The sequence below is a fragment of the Manis pentadactyla genome, chromosome 4, assembly GCF_030020395.1.
Source record: "Manis pentadactyla isolate mManPen7 chromosome 4, mManPen7.hap1, whole genome shotgun sequence".
Taxonomy (NCBI): Eukaryota; Metazoa; Chordata; class Mammalia; order Pholidota; family Manidae; genus Manis; species Manis pentadactyla.
The window spans coordinates 146,918,421-146,939,546 of NC_080022.1; the positions used below are offsets into that span (position 1 = coordinate 146,918,421).

The 21,126-nt window shown below is 42.4% G+C and overlaps 1 protein-coding gene across 1 annotated transcript; it reads left to right on the forward strand.

Moving 5' to 3' along the window:
* The first annotated feature begins 11,951 nt into the window (after positions 1-11,951).
* On the forward strand, positions 11,952-13,936 carry LOC130683686 (C-C motif chemokine 8-like). The gene is made up of 3 exons (XM_057501948.1): positions 11,952-12,030; positions 12,839-12,956; positions 13,374-13,936. Exons 1-3 carry the CDS (start codon positions 11,955-11,957, stop codon positions 13,477-13,479), a joined length of 300 nt encoding a protein of 99 aa, XP_057357931.1. The 5' UTR covers positions 11,952-11,954; the 3' UTR covers positions 13,480-13,936.
* Positions 13,937-21,126: the final 7,190 nt, after the last annotated feature.

The window sequence follows — 21,126 nt, forward strand, 5'->3', positions numbered from 1 at the left end:
ATGGTTTTGGTAGTAGAGTGATGCTGGCTTCATAGAATGGGTTTGGAAGTATTCCCTCCTCTTCTATTTTTTAAAAAAGTTTAAGGAGAATGGGTATTATGTCTTCTCTAAATGTCTGATAAAATTCAACGGTGTATTCATCTGGCCTGGGAGTTTTGTCACGATGGACACCACATGCTTTAACTATGGTATATATGTGGTATATATATGAAGCCTTTACAATTCAAGCAATTGAAAAATATCAAGCAATTCAAGACTTGAAAGATCAATGTGAAGTGATAAAAGATACAAATATCAACAAATGTTCCTTATGTCTGTGTGTATATGTATACACCACATATATGCATAAGTGTGATATAAAAAACACAATATACATAAATTTATGCATGTATACATACACATAGTGCAATGAAGAGAGAAGAAAGGGATAAAATAAGTAAAAATAGCCAGATTCAATCTTAGTATTTAAGATGCAGATAAGATGGCCAACCACCCCAGTTTACCCAGGACTGAGGGATTTCCTGGGACGCTGGACTTCTAATGCCAAAAGCGAGTAATTCCAGGCTTCCTCAGAAAGAACCAGTCACCCTAAATGCAGATGTACTCAGTCCTTTCCTTTAGGCATTTGGTGTATTTTTATGTTTCCTACAATAAGGGTGCCACCATTCAAAAATCACTGGAAGTTCTTCTGGCATCTTATTCTGAGTTAGGGGAAATGCCAGGGAAACATTTCAGAAGTTCTTAGAAGTGTCACAAATCCTCACAACGTTTCCAGTAAGTGAAAGAAAGGAAGGCCTTCCTCAAATGAAACCCACCTGAACCCGGCTGCAGTTTCCCCTCCCCTTCCCCTCCCTCCCCCTTCCCTCCCCTCCCACCCCTCCCCCTGTCCCCTCCCTCCCCCTTCCCTCCCCTCCCACCCCTCCCCCTGTCCCCTCCCTCCCCCTTCCCTCCCCTCCCACCCCTCCCCCTGTCCCCTCCCTCCCCCTTCCCTTCTCCCTCCCCTCCGTAAGCACCCGAGGCCCCTCTCCTCTGATTGGGTGTGATTAGCGCAACCTCAGAGACTGCAATGAGAAAAGCAATAGAATTAAACACCACAGAGCTAAAGCTGCCCATTCTGGAGCTGTACGCTGCAGTCACAGTTTCTTACCGGGAGATTCCCAGTGCGGAATGAGGCCGGCCTGGCAGCTGCAGGCGGAGAACGAGGTCACTTCCCCAAGGTGCTCAGGCCGGGAGCCCCGGGGCTGGGCGCCCAAGCGGGCGGCGCCTGGAGAGATGCACAGCTTTCCAGTCGTTCCTGTGCTAGAATACATGAATGTTTACTATTCTGGCCTAAAGTTTCTACCATCTACTTAATGTTACACACTCTTATCTTTAAAAATGTAGAATAAAAACCAGTTGTTCTTAAACAACCATTTGATCAATAAATATGAGAGGTGCCCTCTCAAAAATTAAATTAAATTAAAAAGAGGAAGGAATCAAAGCCCCTAAAACTGGCTTCTAGCCAACATAATAACTATGAGGTCTTACTTAATAAACAAGGTATTATTAAAAATTAAAAAAAAAAACAGTTGTTCTGACATAAAGATAATAGAACATTTTGGTTCAGAGTGTTCTGGAGTATAATATATAGTATTACATCAGATAGACTGGTCAAAACTTAAAAGAACACTGATGTAAACAGTGACTATTTTGCATGTGATAAAGAACATTTCATAGCACAATGACTTCTTGCAGTGTGTAACCTGGAGGCTCTTAGCCTTCCTAAGTGTAATCGTGACTTCATAAATGAAATAAAAGCATTGCCCTAAGGAACATCTGCATCCATTAAGGGCTTTGTAATAATTTCCTCCTTTTACTGAGTTGATGTAGATAACGTGACATGGTAGTCATTAATATAGTTCCTTGACATTTAGGTAAAGTCAATTATGCAGCGGGGTGGGGGAGCAAAAATAACACAGCTTAATTTAGAATGCTATGGGAGTGCCCTAAATATGATGAAACTATTTAGACTCACCACTCGGCCTTGAGTTAACATAAAAGTCTTTTCTAAAAAGGAGTGGGCTATTTTGAACATGAAATATTAGAAATTGTTTAATCTAGGAATATCACGTAAAACTGTGGCTTCTTTACAATGCTTAACAGTTAGTAAACCAATATGGATAACATAGAGCATGCAGTGGGGACTAGAAATCCCAGCTGATATTTCCAGTTCTTATTCAGAATGGCTGGATTATATTCCCAGGCCATCTTGAAGACAGGCAAGATGTCTGACCCACTTTGATCAATAAAACATAAGCAGAAGTGACATATGTCACTCCAGGCAGAGGCCTTTGAGAGTTAATATAAGAATCTCCATGTCTCTTTGACCTGCCTTGGTGACCAGGCATATTCCTGATGAAAGAAATCTAACAGCCCAAGTGAATAAAGACTAGAGCAGAACCAGAGCCCTCCACTCAGTTATAGTGAGGAAACTACTGGAAGATGGCTAAGAACAACCTATGATATGCTGTGCCATGCTGTTCCACACTGTTCCACAGCCACCAGAGGAGACAGAGCAGGGTGAGGCAGTGCCTAGAGTCCACACTACCAAGCCAGCCAAAAACCCAGGATCACAACAAATGACCCCACATGACCTCAGAGCAGGCCAGGAGGCTTCCATCCACACCCCAATGACACCCCAAAAGGGCAGGAGCAACTGAACAGCCTGCCTGCTGCCATCAACACAAAGTTCTCATAATAGTGTGGACTTGCCCCATTAAGTCGAGCAACCCTGCCTACCTCTCCTCCTTGCACCTACCCGGTATCCCCCAACACCACTGAGAAGTTTATCCTAACATTCCAGTTTTTTCCATGAAGTTATAAAGAACAAGAACAACAGACATTAGGAGATAATTTCCTGAGTCTCAGAAAGTGCTCTGTGCCACACAAATATTAGGCATTGAGTGGGGCAAGATGATGCCAGGGCTTGGTGGAATAAGCTACATGTCCCCAAGCCGAAAGAGAATCTGCTCGTGCAACCCATGGGAGACGTATCAGTAATCCTTTGTGAAATTATTTACATTCCCACTGGGCTCACAATTGCTTCTCCCTGTAACATGAATTTTCAGGCACAAAACATTAGAGCTTCTAGGGCCTGTCCCGCCAGGGACCAAGCAAAGGGGCCTAGTGCATAAATGGGCATGGTGATTGCATCTCTGAGCTCTGGTTTTAGTTCTTTACTAAGTTGTCAGAGGGACTCTGGGCACATCATTCTCCCACCCTGGGCCTCAATTTACAAATCTGTAAATGAGGAATTTGAACAAAGGTAGTGGCTCCCAAACTGGCCATCGTTTGACCTGGAGCGTGAGTTGAGGCATCACCTCTAAGGATTCTGAGTCATTCTGCTGGAGTGGGTTAAGGCCTCTCTTACTAATAGCTGCCCATCATGATATTACAGGGAGATCTGAGGAAAAGATGTGTTGGATAGTCTCTGAGGCTTCTGGGCCCCTTACTGTAGCTTCTGTCTGCTTCTTATCATCTAACCTGGAATCTCATAATGGCTTTTGTCCTGACACAGCCACTCGCCACCTGGCTTGTTATGGAGCAGCTGCACTGCCTTGACAAATGGTTTCACCTTTATAATTCTTTCTCTCGGTTGTAAAGGGAAAGGGTTGAATAAATTAAATACAAACGTCTCTTCCAGTGCATCCTATAGTTTTGTGACCATTGAGGATATTTGGGACAGAGCTGAAACACAAAAGCAGAAGTTGTGATACCCACGATGTGGTCTCATGTAATCACATTCCTCTAGAACCATGTAAGAAGTAAGAACCCAGATCTAGCTCCACAGCAAAGTACCCTCTCTTGCCCTCTATTCACAGACACTTGTTTCTGACCTCAGGCTACGCTTCACAACCACTGAGCTGGGTCGGGGGCGGAGGGTGGGGGGGTGGGGGGTGTTCTCAAAGCTGCTTTAGGAAGCTGCTGATTGGAAGACACCAAGAGGAAAAAAAAGAGGCAGAATAGCCACTTCCTTAAACAGCACGGCCAAGCAGCTAGACAGGATTTTGCATGACCTAAAGTTTCATTTTAACGTTTTATGTTGGGATTTCTTGAATTCTGTTTAAAAACAAAACAAGAGAGGGGAATTGGATAATCAAAGTGATTTACCGACTGGGATCTCTGCACTCCTGGTAGAACTAGGGCCCTGGTGCCCCTCGTTGTGTCAGCTCCAGGATCTGACCCCCACATCCTCTCTAAGCCCCCAAACATTCCACTCTTCTGGTTCATAGCAGTGAGACAGGGACCGTGGGTGCAGTCAGAGTAGGGGGAGGGCCTCTGGAAAAGGCAAAGCAAGATAATTACAGTCAGAGCAGGGAAGCCCCCTACCAAAACTCTGTGTTGAACATTAACCTCTAGAGTCATTCTTCAGTAATATCAGTTAATATTCTCCAGATAAAGGAAAGTAGCCCATGTTTTTTATTACGCTAATCATTTGTAATCATGTGTAAGATTCACTTTAGCATGCTAAAAGGCCCAGGCCTATGTGCTGTTTTTCCTCCTTCAGACCTGGTAAGATCATTTGCAATATGGGCAATTAATGGCAAGCAAGCCCAGCCATAAACAACATAGTAAAAGGCAGGAAGGATTCCATCTTAAAAATAAGATTGCATTTTAATACCCAGGAAGTTAAGAAGTAAGATTCTTAACTTACTCTTTAGCAAACAGACAATAACTCAGCCCACCTTGGGGGCTGGGCAGGCAGTCTTGTTTGATATGCTCCCAGACCGAGACACCAGTATCTCAGAGAGAAATCAAAGAAGTAAATTTCTTGTGTTAAGTTAATTTGAAATATTCAGGGACCACTTAACAAGTCCACACCCCTAAGCCCTTTATCAAATTCCCCAAAATATTTAACTGCCTATAAAACCCCTAGAGCACCACCACGGGCTCTCTTGTCCCCTCCTGGTGTGAGCCAGGAGCTCTGACCTCTCACTGTATCTCTCAATGAAAGCCTCTCCCTGGCTCTCCTACCTTGACTGTTTGCTAAGTTCATTCTTTGACTCCGCAAACAAGAACCCCGGCATCAATACCATCCCTCTTATTCTCCAAGAGCTTGCCTTCTCAGATGTACCTTTTCTCCTCTCCCCCAGGGGCTGAAATATGACTGCTTTCCTGCCCCAAAATTCATCTTTGTTGTTTCCCATGTAATGTGTACTGGCCTCAGCCTCCTGACTGTTGCCAAATTTAACTAAGTTTGGTCTTTGGTCTTGAACACTTTGCAGAGTCATTCTACCTTGATTTATTAATTCCATTCATTTTATTCAGTAAATGTTTATTGAGTGCCTACTATGTGTGAGTCAGATTTTCTCAACACTGTAAAATTTGTAGAGTTACTATTAAAAACCCTATTTTCTTTCAAGTTAGAGTAGAGGCAAAGGATGCTTAATGCCTAGATCTTGTTTTCTAAACATCATTTCCCACTAAAAGGGATCATTTGAAAAACCTTTTTGACTCCCAATAACTATGATTCACATATTTGTCATCTGCTTAGAGATGAACTTTCCGCATGAAGGCAGCTCAGAGGAGACATTAATGAGCTCTGGAGGGCATTCTGTAAGAAAGTGACTTTATTTCTGATGCATAATTGATGCAAGCTTGGCCTTTTAGCGAACATACCTGCACAGGGAGCAGTGCTACATGGGACACCTGGAAGAGGGACTGTCCCCAAAGTGATTAAAAAGCCACCACCCAAAGAGTTCAACTTCCCTTTTGGCCAGAAGAAATCCTGATGACACTGATGCAGCCCACGCTTTGCAAATTCTTTACTGTTACAAGTTCACACAATATTTGCAATAAATGGAAATGCATGAAGTAAATGTTCAAAAATCTCTTGTGAATCAATATGAAAAATAAAAGTCCATCTGATATAAGAAAACGAAGCCTTTATCACAAGAAAAAAATAAACCAACATACACATAAAAAGCAAATAAATTGAAATGTAAGCAAAATAAAGCTTTGCCTTCTTATTTTACTTACTTTATATTGAAGTATAATTTATATAGAGTGTAGAAAGTTTAAGTACACAATTTCATGAACTTTGCATATAGACAACTATTTAAGCTCCACTTTAAATATAGAACATTCCTCCTTCTCAAAAGACTCCCTCATGATGTCAAAACCACAAAGGAAACCACTATTCCACTGGTTAGTTTCGCTTTTTTTTGTTATTAACATATCATTGATATACGCTCTTGTAAAGGTTTCACATGAAAAGCATTGTGGTTACTACGTTCACCCATATTATTAAATCCCCACCCCACCCCATTGTAGTCACTGTCCTCTGTGGCATCAGAATAGTAAGATGCCACAGAGTCACTACTTGTCTTCTCTGTGCTACACTGTTTTCTCTGTGACCCCCTCACACACCATGTGCACCAATTATAATACCCCTCACTCCCCTTCTCCTTCCCTCCCCATCCACTCTCCCCTCCAACAGCCTTTGGTAACCTCTGTTCCCTTCTTGGAGTCTGTGAGTTTGCTGCTGCTTTGTTCCTTCAGTTTTGCTTCATTGTTATACTCAACAAATAAAGGAAATCATTTGGTACTTGTATTTCTCCACCTGGCTTATTTCACTGAGCATAATACCCTCTAGTTCCATCCATTTTGTTGCAAATGGTAGGATTTGATTTCTTCTTATGGCCGAATAATATTCCACTGTGTATATGTACCACATCTTCTTTATCCATTCATCTACTGATGGACACTTAGGTTGCTTCCATTTCTTGGCTATTGTAAATAGTTCTGTGATAAACATAGGGGTGCATACGTCTTTTTGAATCTGGGATCTTGTATTCTTTGGATAAATTCCTAGGAGTGGAATTTCTGTATCAAACGTTATTTCTATTTTTAGTTTTTTGAGGAACTTCCATATTGCTTTCCACAATGGTTGAACTAGTTTACATTCCCACCAGCAGTGTAGGAGGGTTCCCCTTTCCTCACATCCTCGCCAGCATTTGTTGTTCCTTGTCTTTTCGATGTTGGCTATCCTAACTGGTATGAGGTGATATCTCATTGTGGTTTTAATTTGCATTTCCCTGATAATTTGCAATGTGTAGCATCTTTTCATGTGCCAGTTGGCCATCTGAATTTCTTCTTTGGAGAAGTGTCTGTTCATCCCTCTGCCCATTTTTTAATCAGAATAGTTGTTTTTTTGGGTGTTGAGGCATGTGAGTTCTTCATATATTTTGGATGTTAACCCCTAGTTTTACCGTTTAACAAGATAAACACCATCCCTTAGCAACTTTCAAATATTTCTAAGAATAATAAATTCACATTTTTAGTGAAGATGCAGAATTTTCAAATGTCCATTTTCCAATGTGTCAATTCTATTTTCAATTCTGTCAAACTCTAGAATCTTTATGATATGCACACATTTTATCTGATAATCTCTTAGCTGTGGAATTGAATATAGATATTAATGATAATGTTACATCAGCTATCTCACAAGTATTGTTTATTATTGTGAATGGAAATTGTATAATTCCCAGCTGTGGACAAATGCTTAAATTAATTATGGTGCATTTATATACGGAATCCTATGGTGCCTTTAGCATTCAGGATTATTGGGGAATAATAAATAACTTGTGGAAAATATAGAAATGTTCATTGAAAAGACAATATACAACCTTGGGTTTGATGATGAAATTTTAAATATAGTACCAAAAGAAAGATCTATGAAAGAAAAAAATGATAAATTAGATTTTATTACACTAAAAAGTTTTGTTCTGTGAAAGACACTGTTAAGAAAATAAGCCATATGCCCTTGTACTGTTCACCATGTAAGAACTTATTCACTATGTAAGAATTTGTTCTCCATGTAAGAACTTGTTCGTTATGCCTCAGAAGATTGGAGACTGACGAAAATTAGGCTTGGGGTGGATTAATGATTGTGCATTGAGCATTGGCTCCCCTATACAGAATTCTATTGTTGTTAACAACCATTTGATCAATAAATATGAGAGATGCCCTCACAAACAAAACAAAACAAAACAACAACAACAAAAAAATACAGTACACACTTCCAATGGTAAAATAATAAGTAACCGGGATGTAATGAATATAATCAAGATATTGTAACAGCTTGGTATGGTGATAGCTGGTACCCAGAATTGTCATGTATATAAATGTTGAATCACTATGTTGTACACCTGAAACTAATGTAATGTAATACTGTGTGTCAACTACCCTTCAATAAAAAATAATTATCTACAAAAAAAAAAAATCAAGACCTAAATACTAAATAAATGAAGTGACCTATGTGTTTATGAATTTGAAGACTCAAAAAAAAAAAAAAAAGAAAAGAAGCCATAGATTAGGATAAAACAGTCTGAAAGCAAAAGGCAAGCAACAGAACCAAATGGCAGAGATTTTGGAATCATCATACCCAGACTTAAAAATAATCATGATTATTGTTCTAAGGGCTCCAATGGAAAAATTGGACAATGTGCAAGAACAGACAAATATGAGCATACAGATGAAAACACTAATAAAGAACCAAAACAAAAGGCTAGAAATCAAATACATTGCAACAAAAATAAACAACAAGCCTACCAGGAGAGTGGACACAGCTAAGGAAAGAATCAGTGCGCTTGGAGATATGTCATTAGAAACTTTCCAAATTGAAATGCAAAGGGAAAATGGAATGGGAAAAAAAATGAAGCAGAATACTTAAGAACCGTGGGGCAATTGCAAAAGGTATAACATACATGGGATGGGAATACCAAAAGGATTATGGAAAAGAGAAAGGAACAGAAGAAATATCTTAAGCAATAATGGCTGAGAATTTACCAAAATTAATGTCAGATACCAAATCCAACTATCACATTGAAGACTTCCACACACCTCTATCAGTAGTGGGCAGATCCAACAGGAAAAGCCAAAAGAATATATGTACAAGCAATCATCTGGATCTGACATCCATAGACTACTTCATCCAACAAAACAAATACAATTTCTTCTCAAGATCACATAGAACATTTACCAACATAGACCACATACTGGGTAATAAAACAGCTTAAAATCTTTAAAAGAATAGAAATTGTGCAATGTCTACTTTCAGATCAAAGTGAAATTAAAGTAGAAATCAATAACAGAAAGATGCCTGGGTAATCCCAAAATATTTGGAGGTTAAACAATTCTAAATAACACATCACATTGGGAACAACATGTGGACGTCTCCTCTCAGCATTCCTGTTCAACATCATACTGGAAATCCCAGCTAATGCAATAAGACAGGACAAAGGAATAAAATATTTACAGATTTGGAAGAAAGAAATAAAACTGTCTTTGTGGAAGACACACTTGTCGTTGTAGAAAAATAAGAAAAAAAAAAAAAACTCCTGCAACTAATAAGTGATTATATCAATGTTACAGGATACAAGGTTAATATATAAAATGCAATTACTTTCCAATATACCAACAATGAATAATTGCAACCTGAAACTGATAACACAATACGATTTATATTAGCACCAAAAAGTACTCAGGAGTGAATCCAAGAAAATATGTACAACATCAATATGATGAAAGCTATAAAACTTTGAAGAAAGAATAAAGAGCTAAATAAATGGGGAAATATTCCAGTTAATGCATAGGAAGAGTCAATATTGTCAACATATCAGTTCTTCCCAACTTAATCTATACATGCAATGGAATCCCAATTAAAAGCCCACCCAGTTATTTTGTGTATATTAACAAACTGATCCTAAGACTTATGTGGAAAGGCAAAACAGCCAGACTAGCTATCACACTACTGGAGAACAAAGGGAACTGACACTATCCAGCTTCAAGATTTACTTTAAAGTTATGCTAACCAAAATAATGTGGTATTGGTAAAAAAAAAAAAAAAAAAAAAGACCCACATGGATATAGGCAGCTGTTTTTTAGAGAGGAGCAAAAGCAAATCAATAGAGAAAGAATAATCTTTTCAACAAATGGTTCTGGAACGACTTGACAAACACATGCAAAAAAAAAAAATGGGTTTAGACACAGACCTTACACCTGTCACAAAAATTAACTCAAAATGGATCAAAGGCCTAAATGTAAAATTCAAAACTATAAAACTTCTGGAATATAACAAGAGAAAACCTAAGTGACCTTGGGTTTGTGATGACTTTATAGATACAACACCAAAAGTATAGTTCATGAAAGAAATAACTGATTAGCTGGACTTCTTCAAATGTCTACTCTGTGAAAAACACCACTGGGGAATAAGACAGGACACAGGCTGGGAGAATATCTTTGTAAGACACATACCTTTCAAGGACTTGTATCCAAAATACACAAAGACCTCTTAAAACTCCAGAACAAGAAAACAAACAACATTATTTAAAAACAGGTGGAAGATCTCACCAAAGACATCTCACAGAAGATATGCAAATGGAAAGTAAGCATATGAAAATATGTTCAATATCATGTCATTAGGAAATTGCAAATCAAAACAATGAGATATCACTACCCACCTACTGGAATGGTTAATATAAAAAAATGATAATAGCATATGCTGACAAAGATGTGGAGCAACAGGAATTCTTATTTATTGCTAGCAGTGAATGCAAAATGGTGGCCCATTTGGCAACTTACAAAGCTAAACATAGTCCTTACCATATGATCCAGTAGTCACATTCTTGGGTATTTACCCAAATAAGTTGAAATTTTATGTCCACACAAAATTCTGCACATGAATGCTTATAGCAGCTTTATTCATAATTTCCCCAAACTGGAAGCAACCAAGGCGTCCCTCAATAGACAAATGGATAAACAAGTTGTGATACATACACAGAATAGAATATTATTCAACAGTAAAAAGAACTGAGCTATCAGACCATGAAAAGACACCATGCAACCTTAAATGAATTATTTCTTAGTGAAATAAGTCAGTCTGAAAAGGCTATGTACTCCATAATTCCAAACTATATGATATTGTAGAAAAAGAAAACCTACAGAGACAGTAAAAAGATCAGTCATAGCCAGAGATTTGGGGTGGGGGAGAAGAGAAAGGATGTACAGGTTGAAAACAGGGGATTTTAGGGCAGTAGAACTTCTATATTCTATAATGGTAGATACGTAGAGGAGGAAAGTAGAAAAGGTCAGTGATTTGCAAACCTAACTTCTTCCCTTTGAGCCCCCATTCCCTGCTCCACTGTGTGTGAACGAAGGGAATTGGGAGGCATTTTTCAGATAAACCATTTCTACCTGGATCTGCATGAAATATTAGCTTCTTTATATGATTTCACTTGGAGAGAAACTTGAATGCCTGAATAAATATTTGGAAACCACCATCCCACACGATCAGCACGTGCTGTCATTCTTAGGCTGCATGCCACAAGATTCCAGGGCACTGAGACTTGAAGATTCCTGCATTCTCCCATTCTGCCCAGGTTCCTGCAAGCCACCTGTGTGGGCTTCTAAAGGAGCCTGACTGTAGGATGGAAGGGACTAGAGTCTGATAGAGAGTGCTAAGACAAAAGGTGCCATCGTGGGCCTCCTGGGTCCTGGGGAGGGTCAGGCCCTCAGTTCTCGGTACTCCACTACGACCTTAGCTTCCATTCTTCCTTTCTGACAGATCATTTTCCATTTCAAAGAAATCACTGTCCTTAAGAGTCCATTGAGGTTACTTCCTATACTTTGCTGGACACAGTCACATACCCTTCCACCGCTGCTCCACATAGTCTAAGAAAATGATAGAAACTGCAGAGCGTCCCTCTCTCGGTGTTGGGAAATCACCCCAGCTTGGTGCCTACTCAGCATACTCAGGGTCTTACTTCATCCTTCCTTGATCATGACCCTGCCCACGCTCTCTGCTCCCAATAAAAGGCGGGCAAAATGGCCAGAGCCACCAGAGCAGCAGAGCGGCTGAGACCAACCCTGTAACCTCCCACTCTCAGCTGCAGCTCCCGTGCTCACCCTCCAACATGAAGGGCTCGGCTGTCCTGCTGTGCCTGATGCTCACAGCAGCCACCTTCAGCGCCCAGGTGCTCGCTCAGCCGGGTAAGGCTCCTCTCTTCCTAAGGCTTAACGTCTGAACTGACATCTGGGCAGATACTAGCTCCCAGCAGGAGTCACCCTGTGCCTGCTGCATAGGCTACATGGCAAAGCCGAAGAAAATGAGACTAAGATGGGAAATAAGAAGAGCCACCGTGTCACAGCTAGTCAGGCCAGAGCCAGAGCCAGACACCCAGGCTGCTGGGGCTGGTCCCCGCGATCAGTCCTGGCACCAGCTTTGGGAAGAGACACTGAATGCAGCCACCATCTCAATGGCACTCACATTGCATGGGAATGTGTCACAGAAGGAAGCACCATTTCTCATCAGGGATGTGAAGGACATTTCAGGCAGTAGTGGAGAGGAATAAACAATTGCTTGAGGTTTCATATTTTGGATTATAGTCCAGTGTAGCTTCCAGAACAGTGGCTGTGTAAGGAGGGAAGGACCCAGAGGCATCTCAGCATGTGACACAGGTTGGCTCTAAAACCCATGGGTATGAGAAGCTGGGAAACAAGGTCTTAGAACTTAGGTCCAGCATCAGAGGTTTGGGATCAGGAGACCTTCTAGTGATTCGCCTTGTTACTCAAGATTTCTCCATCCCTGTCAACAATTAGGGGCCCCATAGTTCAATAGAGGAAACCAGCTCAAGGGCAACATTTTATCTGTGGGATCAGAATAAGGCACTGAACGTGGGAGTGGTGGGTCCTAGACAGAGCTCATGTGTTTGTCTTCTCCCACCTTCTCCTCCTTCCCTTAGAAATGCATGCTTACGAAACATCATATATCACTCATTTTTTGTGAAATGTTTTGCAGATTCTGTGTCCATCCCGATTACCTGCTGCTTTGGTGTGGTCAATAAAAAGGTCCCCATGCAGAGGCTGGAGAGTTACAGCCGAATCACCAGCAGCCAGTGTCCCCAGGAGGCTGTGATGTAAGTAGAACATCCCCTGGTGCCCACAGCCAAAAGTTGTCAGACTTTGGGGTTCTATACAAGGGAAAGACGTCAGGATGCACATCCAAACGAGTCAGAAAAATATACCACCTAATGCAAAAAGCCCTTTACCCCATAGAGAAACAAAGCCCACAGAAGGAGTCCATACTCTGTGGTCCCCTTCTGGGGGCTTGATCAGATCACCCAAATTCCTCCAGCCAGGAGCCTGGGGGGCTTTCCCTGGATCAACAAGAGAAGAGCTGCTTTCTGTGGCCTCTACCTCCCATATCCCCCACCCCCACTTACTTTGGTCCTAATCCAAGCCCGTCACCCAGGGAGCAAGGGCTGATCAGGTTTAGGGGCCAAGGGGCAAAATCCTCAATGCACTCCATCTAACTGTGCCCTCTCCCCTCACAGTTTCAAGACTAAACTGAGCAAGGAGGTCTGTGCTGACACCAAGCAGAAATGGGTCCGGGAGTCCATGAAGCATCTGGACCGAAAGTCCCAAATGCTGAAGCCTTGAACCCTCATACCTGGACTGAGAGACAGTCAGAGCCTGAGGAAAATTCTCTTTATTCTCCCCTGCCTTGCCTAGGTGCAGAGCGATATTATTTTATTACAATATCCAAAAAGAGGTACTTCGTTTAATAATTAAAGGAACAATATTCCTTAAATTATATTTAATTATATTTAAATTATTGATGTTTTGACTGTACCTGCCATAAATCCTAATGAATGTGAAATACAAAGTCCGGTGATATGTTTTCTCTTCTGTGAAAACAGTTAAGTTCATGGCGTGATGTCACTGTTTCTCCACACCTGTCCGTAGTGCTGTAAGACCCTCTGTGGGTCATCAGAGGAAAACACGTCTGTATTCTTAGGAAATCAGGGCTCCTGTATGTCAAAGGTGTACTGTGCAGTGTTGTTGTTGAAATTATTATTATTAGACGACTGTGGAATTTTCTAAGAGAAAAAATACATAGTTTTAAACAACTTGGTCTTATTTTTCATGGGGTAACATTAAACCGGGCAGGGAGGAAGGCAGCAATGGCTGGCAATTCAGGGCTTGGAAGCCAGCCTCTAAGAAGTCTTTTGGATACAACTGTGGTTCATGGAGAATCTAGCAGGACAGACCAGGCTGTTCAGCCCATTGGCTCCAGCCCCTAATACCACCTGCCCTTATTCAATAGGAGCTTGAAGCCCATTTCTTTTCTCGCCACACCTCTTTGCCCAGGCTCTCTCTTGATCTCTTGCAGGAGTCTTCACACTTTTCTCCATGACCCCAGGTTGTCTCCATCTAACTAATTCTCAAACCTGTAATATCCGAGGAGTGAAGCCAAATCTAAGGGGAAATTTCTAGGTCTATCACCTAGAAGCCCACTTAAGGCTTTTCATTGAAGATGAGTCTTTAATAGGACTGGTCTGTGCAATGCAGTGGCAAATAGAAAGTGTTCTTCAGAGCTGGTGCAGGAGGGAGAGGAAGGTTGTAGGCTGGAGGAAGGAACTCCATCTGGCCGGACTATGCGAAGATGGAGGAGTTTGGGGTTTAGAAATAATGGCTGGAGCCAGATTTCAGGGGCTCTTGAATTTCAGATTCAGAAGTCAGTGGGTAAGAGGTTTGCTAGGCAAGAAAGAAGGGCCATGGGCAGAGGTGTGCATCAGGAGGAGTAACCTGGTGTCTGAGGACAGGGTGGAGTGTGGGAGGGAGGGCCGAGAGAGAGCAGGCCACTGAAATGGTGCGGGGGAGAGGCAGGGGCTCTGGAACAGAGGTGTCATGAGTCATGAGGGTAAAGCTGGGAAGAATAGGCCAGACAGAGCGGTAAGTCAAATGTTACAGAAAGGGGAGAACAATTGACCCGGGACATACATCCTTCTCGGAAGATCTCACAAAGCAACCACGGACGGGGCAGATGTCCTTGAGGCACAGAATGAGTCAATCTCCATTACTGTGCCCCCAACTCCTAAAAACTAACCCCTAAATCCTAAAAACTCTCAAGCATTGATTTGAAGGCATGGGAACTCCTTTCCTTAACTGACTCTTAAAGTCAGGATTCCTTTGTATTTTCTGAGCATAGCTGGCTTCTTTTTGAGACATGGGGCCACTATTCTGAGGCCCAAAGGCCACACCCCTCACTCTAAGGGAAAGAGGATCATTGCCCTGCTGATCCAGCTCCTCAGCGCCTGTCACTGTGGTCACAGGGAGAGATGCCACAATTCCAGTTCGCTGGGAAGCATGGCAAGGCGGGAGACGGGTTCTGATCCCAGAACTGATCCTGACGCTCACTGTCACTTCCGGCGCATCTCTCTCTGGTGTTAAGATGCCGCGCAAGGTTGGAGCTAATGCTGCGTCACAGGCAGGAAGTGAGGGGATCTGGCAGGTGACCTTACAAGCCCCCTCCAGCTCCAGAACCACATCTCTTGGAAACTTGGTCAAGCCCGTTGGCTAGAGTAAGGTGGGGAGGTAAAGTGCTTGTGACTCAAACCACCGAGCCAGCCAGTTGCCTTAAACCTGTAAGTCAGATATGTCAACTGCCTGGAGATAAGCTTTCCACTAAAAGCCAGCAGAGTGACCCAAGCCCAAGAACAATAAGGCAGCTAAGTGTCCGCTGGGTAAGAGGAACACTTCCCAGCCACAAAAGGCTCTATCCAGTTCCAACTACTCTCTTCCACAGCCTCAAGGCCCAGCTGGCCATGAGATCTGGACCCAGGGTTTCATGAAGCAGCTGGACCACAAATCCAAGGCATGAAGACTCACTCCAAACTGACACCAGGCCATGGCCCATTTGTTTGCTCTGAGCTTTGCCCAGCTATCTGCACTCTGGCATTATGCCATTATATTTCAAATCACAATGAACATTGTTTAATTACATTAAACACCAATGTCCTAACTAATGTGTCATTTCATTTACATTATTGTTTTATGTGCTTTAATTAGAATATTGGTGTTTTGAAAATCAACACCCTTACGTTGACTGGTTCATATCTGTGAGTCCGATTCATCCCCTTGTCAAGGGGGCCAGGAACTGGGAAAGTCACTTGAAGCCGACAGGCACTCTCCTGGGCTCACCTCTGGTTTTTCCCTTGGCTCAGGCAGATGGTTTGCTACAGGCTACGACTCACTTCACTCTCTTGACATCTGCTCTCTGTGTCTCCTCGCTTCTTGCTTTGGGTGCCATCTAGGGTCAGGGGTTGGCTTGGCAGGCACATCATGAGACTCAGATGTTTTGGGGAGGGAACTCTCTGGGTGACCACCTTCCACCAGTGAAGGATGGAGAAGTGAAGACTTCTGCCGCCCATCCTCCCGCAGGCTGACTCTGGGAGCCATCTGTAGGCTTCTCAGGTAGTCCTAGGAGAATCCCTCCCGTTGCCCGTGATGCTGACCTTGACTATGTATACTTGTGTTGGCCTCTCCACCTTCTCCATCTCATTCTTAGTCCTGATCCCTGGGGACAATTACCAGATGAAACTATCTACACACTGGTCCTTGTCTCAGGCTCTGTCTTACTGATTCATTGTTTGATACAGTCAACATTTGTTCTCCTTCCTCTTGGTCAATCTCTGGATATCACTGGGCAAATTCACTGGTCGGGGCCAGCAATTCAGTTGGGCATTGGGTGGATGCATTCACCAGCACTGGGGCTGGGATGGGGATCAGACCAGTGAGCCCTTTGGGGCCAACGGTGGGGCCAAGACCATGGACTCAACCAGCGTATTTGGCCGGACTGGGTATGAGGGTGGCTTACAAGTCAGGACCAACAGAACTGGGACTGAGTCAGCCACATAGCTACTGAAATGGTGACATGGAGAGGAATTTAGTAAATAAGTAAAAGTGTTGAAGATAATGGATGCCAAGTCACTTGCTGTTGGAGAAGTTTCCATAGAGGAAAAATGGAATGTTGGAAGGCTAGAAAAAATACTATTGTGTTGGCCTGAAACTGGAGGTATTGATGTGAACTCAAGGTTTTAAAGGTAGATAATAGATACATGGATAGATAGATAATTGACAGATTGAACTACATACATGGATCATAGATATGTGCAAGTTGAGCATACGTTCAACCACCCAATAATTTTCCAAAATACTGCCAAATATTTTCCAAAGCTGTTGCACCAATTTACATTCACTCCACCAGCAGTGTATGAGAGGTAGAGTTGTTCCACATTTGGTACTGCAACATTTCATACTGTCATTCTTTATAAATTAGCCATTCTGATTATGAGGATAGTTGCATGTAATCCAGATAATTGTGGTTTAAGTTGACCTTTTACTCATGACTAGTGCAGTTGAGCATCTATTCAAATGTTTATTCAATATCTTCCTTTATTGGGTCCTAGTCCATGTTGTCTTTTGTCCATTTTTTAAGATTTTTTAGATTGGCATCTTTTTCTCATGTATTAGAAGCATTTTTTATATGCTGAATGGGAATCTTTGGTCAGGTGTGTTAATTGAAGTATCTTCTCATAATCTGTGATTTTCCTTTTCACACCCTTAAAGATGCCTTTTGATGAAAACAGCTTCTTAATTTTAATATAGTCCATTTATCAATATGTTCCTTTTTTATTAGTGCTTTTGTTTTCTGTTAAAGAAAAATTTTTTTAACCATTTCAGAGAAAGATTTGGCATCAGCTGGAAGCCTATGTGAGTGACACACAATGTAAGCCAGGCCTCGAGTAATTCCTGTTTGGGCCAGATGAGAAGAATGTTACTGGGGATGAGCTATTAGAAGCAAACATGGATCTGGGAGAGAAGGTGGTCGGAAGCAAGAAGGAAGGCAAGCAGTCTTGCACTGTTTTCAGGGCTGGTAGATGGACTTTCCTCCTCCAGGGTCAAAATGACAGTATCCTCTTCCTCTGCAGGCTTTGCCTTTCTCTGGAGAGACCGAGTCTGAGGGCAGAGAAGGCCAGTCAGTGCTGGCCCCCTCCCTTTCCATCAGCCACTCCAGTGGTCGGGTATCCATTCTATAAAGTTCAAAGGTTGCTGTGGCTCAATAGTCCTTAGAACCCTGAAGAGTACAGTGAGATGGACAGGGAGAAGTGTTAAGCACTAGGTGGCCCAGCTCTGCTTCCCTGAGCAATTTTACTTTTAATCTGTTACACATCAGGGCTTCCCGAAAAATCATGAGAACAGACTTCAGTGGGTAAACAAGCCTCTGAAAACCACATTGTCAAGTGAAGCCAACTTTACATGTTCTCATCTAAGACAGCAGGGAACTAAGATTTCCCCTGGCTACAGGCACGTTGCAGGATGCCACAGCAACTTAATGGTTCCAAAATCACAGGATTCTATAGTTCTAGGAGACTTATATTGTATAAAGGTGACTGAGCCGGAGAAGAGCTAGCTGAGCTCTGCCCTGGCATAACTGAGTAACTGGTATAGAACCTCCATAAACTCTCACTCTGAGTGGTGGGTTGACCGGATTTTCAGGGGTCCAGAGAATACCATCCATTTAAAGCCAATATCAGATAATCCCAGAAGGTCTCAGTATTTCTTTCCCCAGTGCAGAGTCACCCTGGTTATATGGCAGCAGGTTCCTCTGGGGAAGGCTTGGGGAAGATTTACAGTATAAACCTGTGAGTTTCTAGATTTAGCAAAAATATTGCCAAGAGTATAATTATACTAAAAATGTATTCATTGTTAATCTGAAATTCAAATTTAATTAAGTGTCCTATATTTAATCTTGCAACCTAGCATTGCATGGTCCTTCCTAAAAGGGAACTGGGTCCCACCCTTCTGGGCACTCCGGATCTATGAACTGGCTTAAATCTAGTAACTGGGTGAAAGGCCATGATTCTGTTCTATAGACTTACATTAGGTTTCTGCCCATGAAACCTAGAATTTTCTGCTAAAGTGAAGCAGTATCTTAGTAAGCACCTCATCTATCTCATGCCTAGGGAGCCCATAATCACGGTCACAGATTCCTGCTGATCAAAACACTTACTGGCACTCCAGTCCTGGGGCTCCTCGGAGTAATTGTGCCCACTTTGTCTCTGCTGCCTGGTAAGCACCATCGTCCAGCCTCTGCAACCCCCGGATCCCATTCCTCCCACTGAGATCCAAACCAGCTCCATTACAACAGTGGCATGAGCCTGACCAGAGGCATGAGCATCAGCTGGGAACTGGTCAGAAATGGATGTCATTGGCCCTGTGCTGGGTACTTTCCACACATTGTCTTATTCAATTCTCACATCACAAGGCCGGAATAATTAGCCATCAGTTTCCTCTAACAGAACCAAGCAGTTTCCTCCAAATCACATAATCAGTAAATGGTGGATATGGGACTAGAACCCATGTCTGATTGAACCCAGATTACAGGCTCTTAAACACACTTTCCCATGAGATATTAGGTCCTGAAGCAGAGGGAAGGACAGACAGGAGCCCTTACATATGTGTGGGTTGAATGTCTCACCTACTCAGTTTGGAGGAAGATCCGAGGTAAGAATAATATACAAGGTGCAATTGGTCAAATTCATTGACATGGGCATATTTGCCCAGGATTCAGGATTTAATGTGTTGGCACTAGTGCCTGGGAGTGATGTTAATGTTCAGCTAGATTGGCTGATTGGAGTCTAGACTGGAAAATAAGCCTACGGTTAATGAAGTTGAAATGCTGAAACATCCCTGGGATGTTAGGAAGGAGTCCAAAGGCTCAGGAAAGTAGATCTGTTTGGTTGGATCTATTGTATGCAAGATGCACTCCCAGGAAAGGCCAGACACACTTCCTTTACCAAGGCATTAAGGGATGCTTTGATGAGGCCTTGATGAAAGAGCAGCATCCTTAAGAGCTCTCTGGAGGCTTCATTTTAGATCAGAGAAGGCCAGGGGATATGCTGTAATTCCATGATCCTCAAACTTTAGTGCACATCACAATCATCTTGAGGGCTTGTCAAAACACAGTCTGCTGTACAACTACTGGTAACAGCTTAAGTATTCATGATGCTAACAGATGCCACTGTGGTGCTTCTAAAACATATAAGCAACCCAACCCCAGAACCCTGTTTGGAAGGTGTCTTGCTTGAAGGTTTCAGCCCCACGCAAGTTCACTATGGATTCGGTGAGACTGAGAAATGACAATGGAATGTTCTTGGGGTAAAAGGATTTATACCTGTGCTTTATTCTCCTGGTGATAGGTTGAGCACAAGAATCATGTCTGCATCCAGCAGTCTGCAGGTCCACAATGCTCCTCCATCTCTGCCTCTACCCAGAGCACTGGGCACAGCTCTTTATATAGTGACTCAGTCAATAATAGCTTATTGCCTCTGGGTGTGAAGCAGTAAGCCAATTACATCATCAAGTAGTTTAGGGTTGGGTGAGGATCCTGGCCATAGGAACTTCCATTTTCCCCTTAGAAGGTCTACTTCCAGGAGCCATTTCCAGTACCTAAACCTATGTTGGTCACGATCCTGGAAAGAAATAGGTAACACTTGAATGATTTGAGGAAGGTGTCCTAAGAGCCTATTTACCAAGATGTGGTCTGGGTGTAAAGAAACCAGAGGGGTGCTTCAGTCCTCAGAGGCTAGTAACAGTGTGGTGACCACCCCTAAAGTACAGGCACTGGTTCCCCGAAACTAGATGAAAAAGGCCACTTAGATGAGAAAGCCATTGGTTGAGGGCTGCATCCAGGAGGAATAGCAGAGAAATGGGTGCTTCAGCTGTTCTCTTCTCCCTCTCCAGTGCCTGAGAGGCTCCCAGTGTCCGAGCCCAACCTGAAGCTAGAAGACCTGCAGTCCCATTAACGTGATCCACACAGGTTGGCTTCCCGAAAAGAGGATGGGCGAGAATAGAATGCATCTGGAAGGACAGCTTGCAGTCTTTTCTCATGTGGTTCTTGACAAGTTTTTGTATCAAAATTATGTAGGACTCATAAATAAAACAATCTGAAGAATGTACACTCTTGATATACTCTGGAAGAGACTGTGTGAAGTTGGAATTGAGTTCTTGGAATGCTTGGAAAAGCCAGCTGTTAGAACTCTTGAATGTTTTCAGAGTGATCTTCAATTGCTGATCCAATTTCTTTAATAGTTTTAGAGTGACTTGCTCTTTCATTTTTTCCTGCAATATAGTAAATTATATTTTTTTAGAAATTCATCCATTTCATCCAAATTCTGGTTATTGGCATAAGGTTCTCATTTTCTTTTTGGTGTCTGCAGGCTGAGTGGTGACACCCTCTTC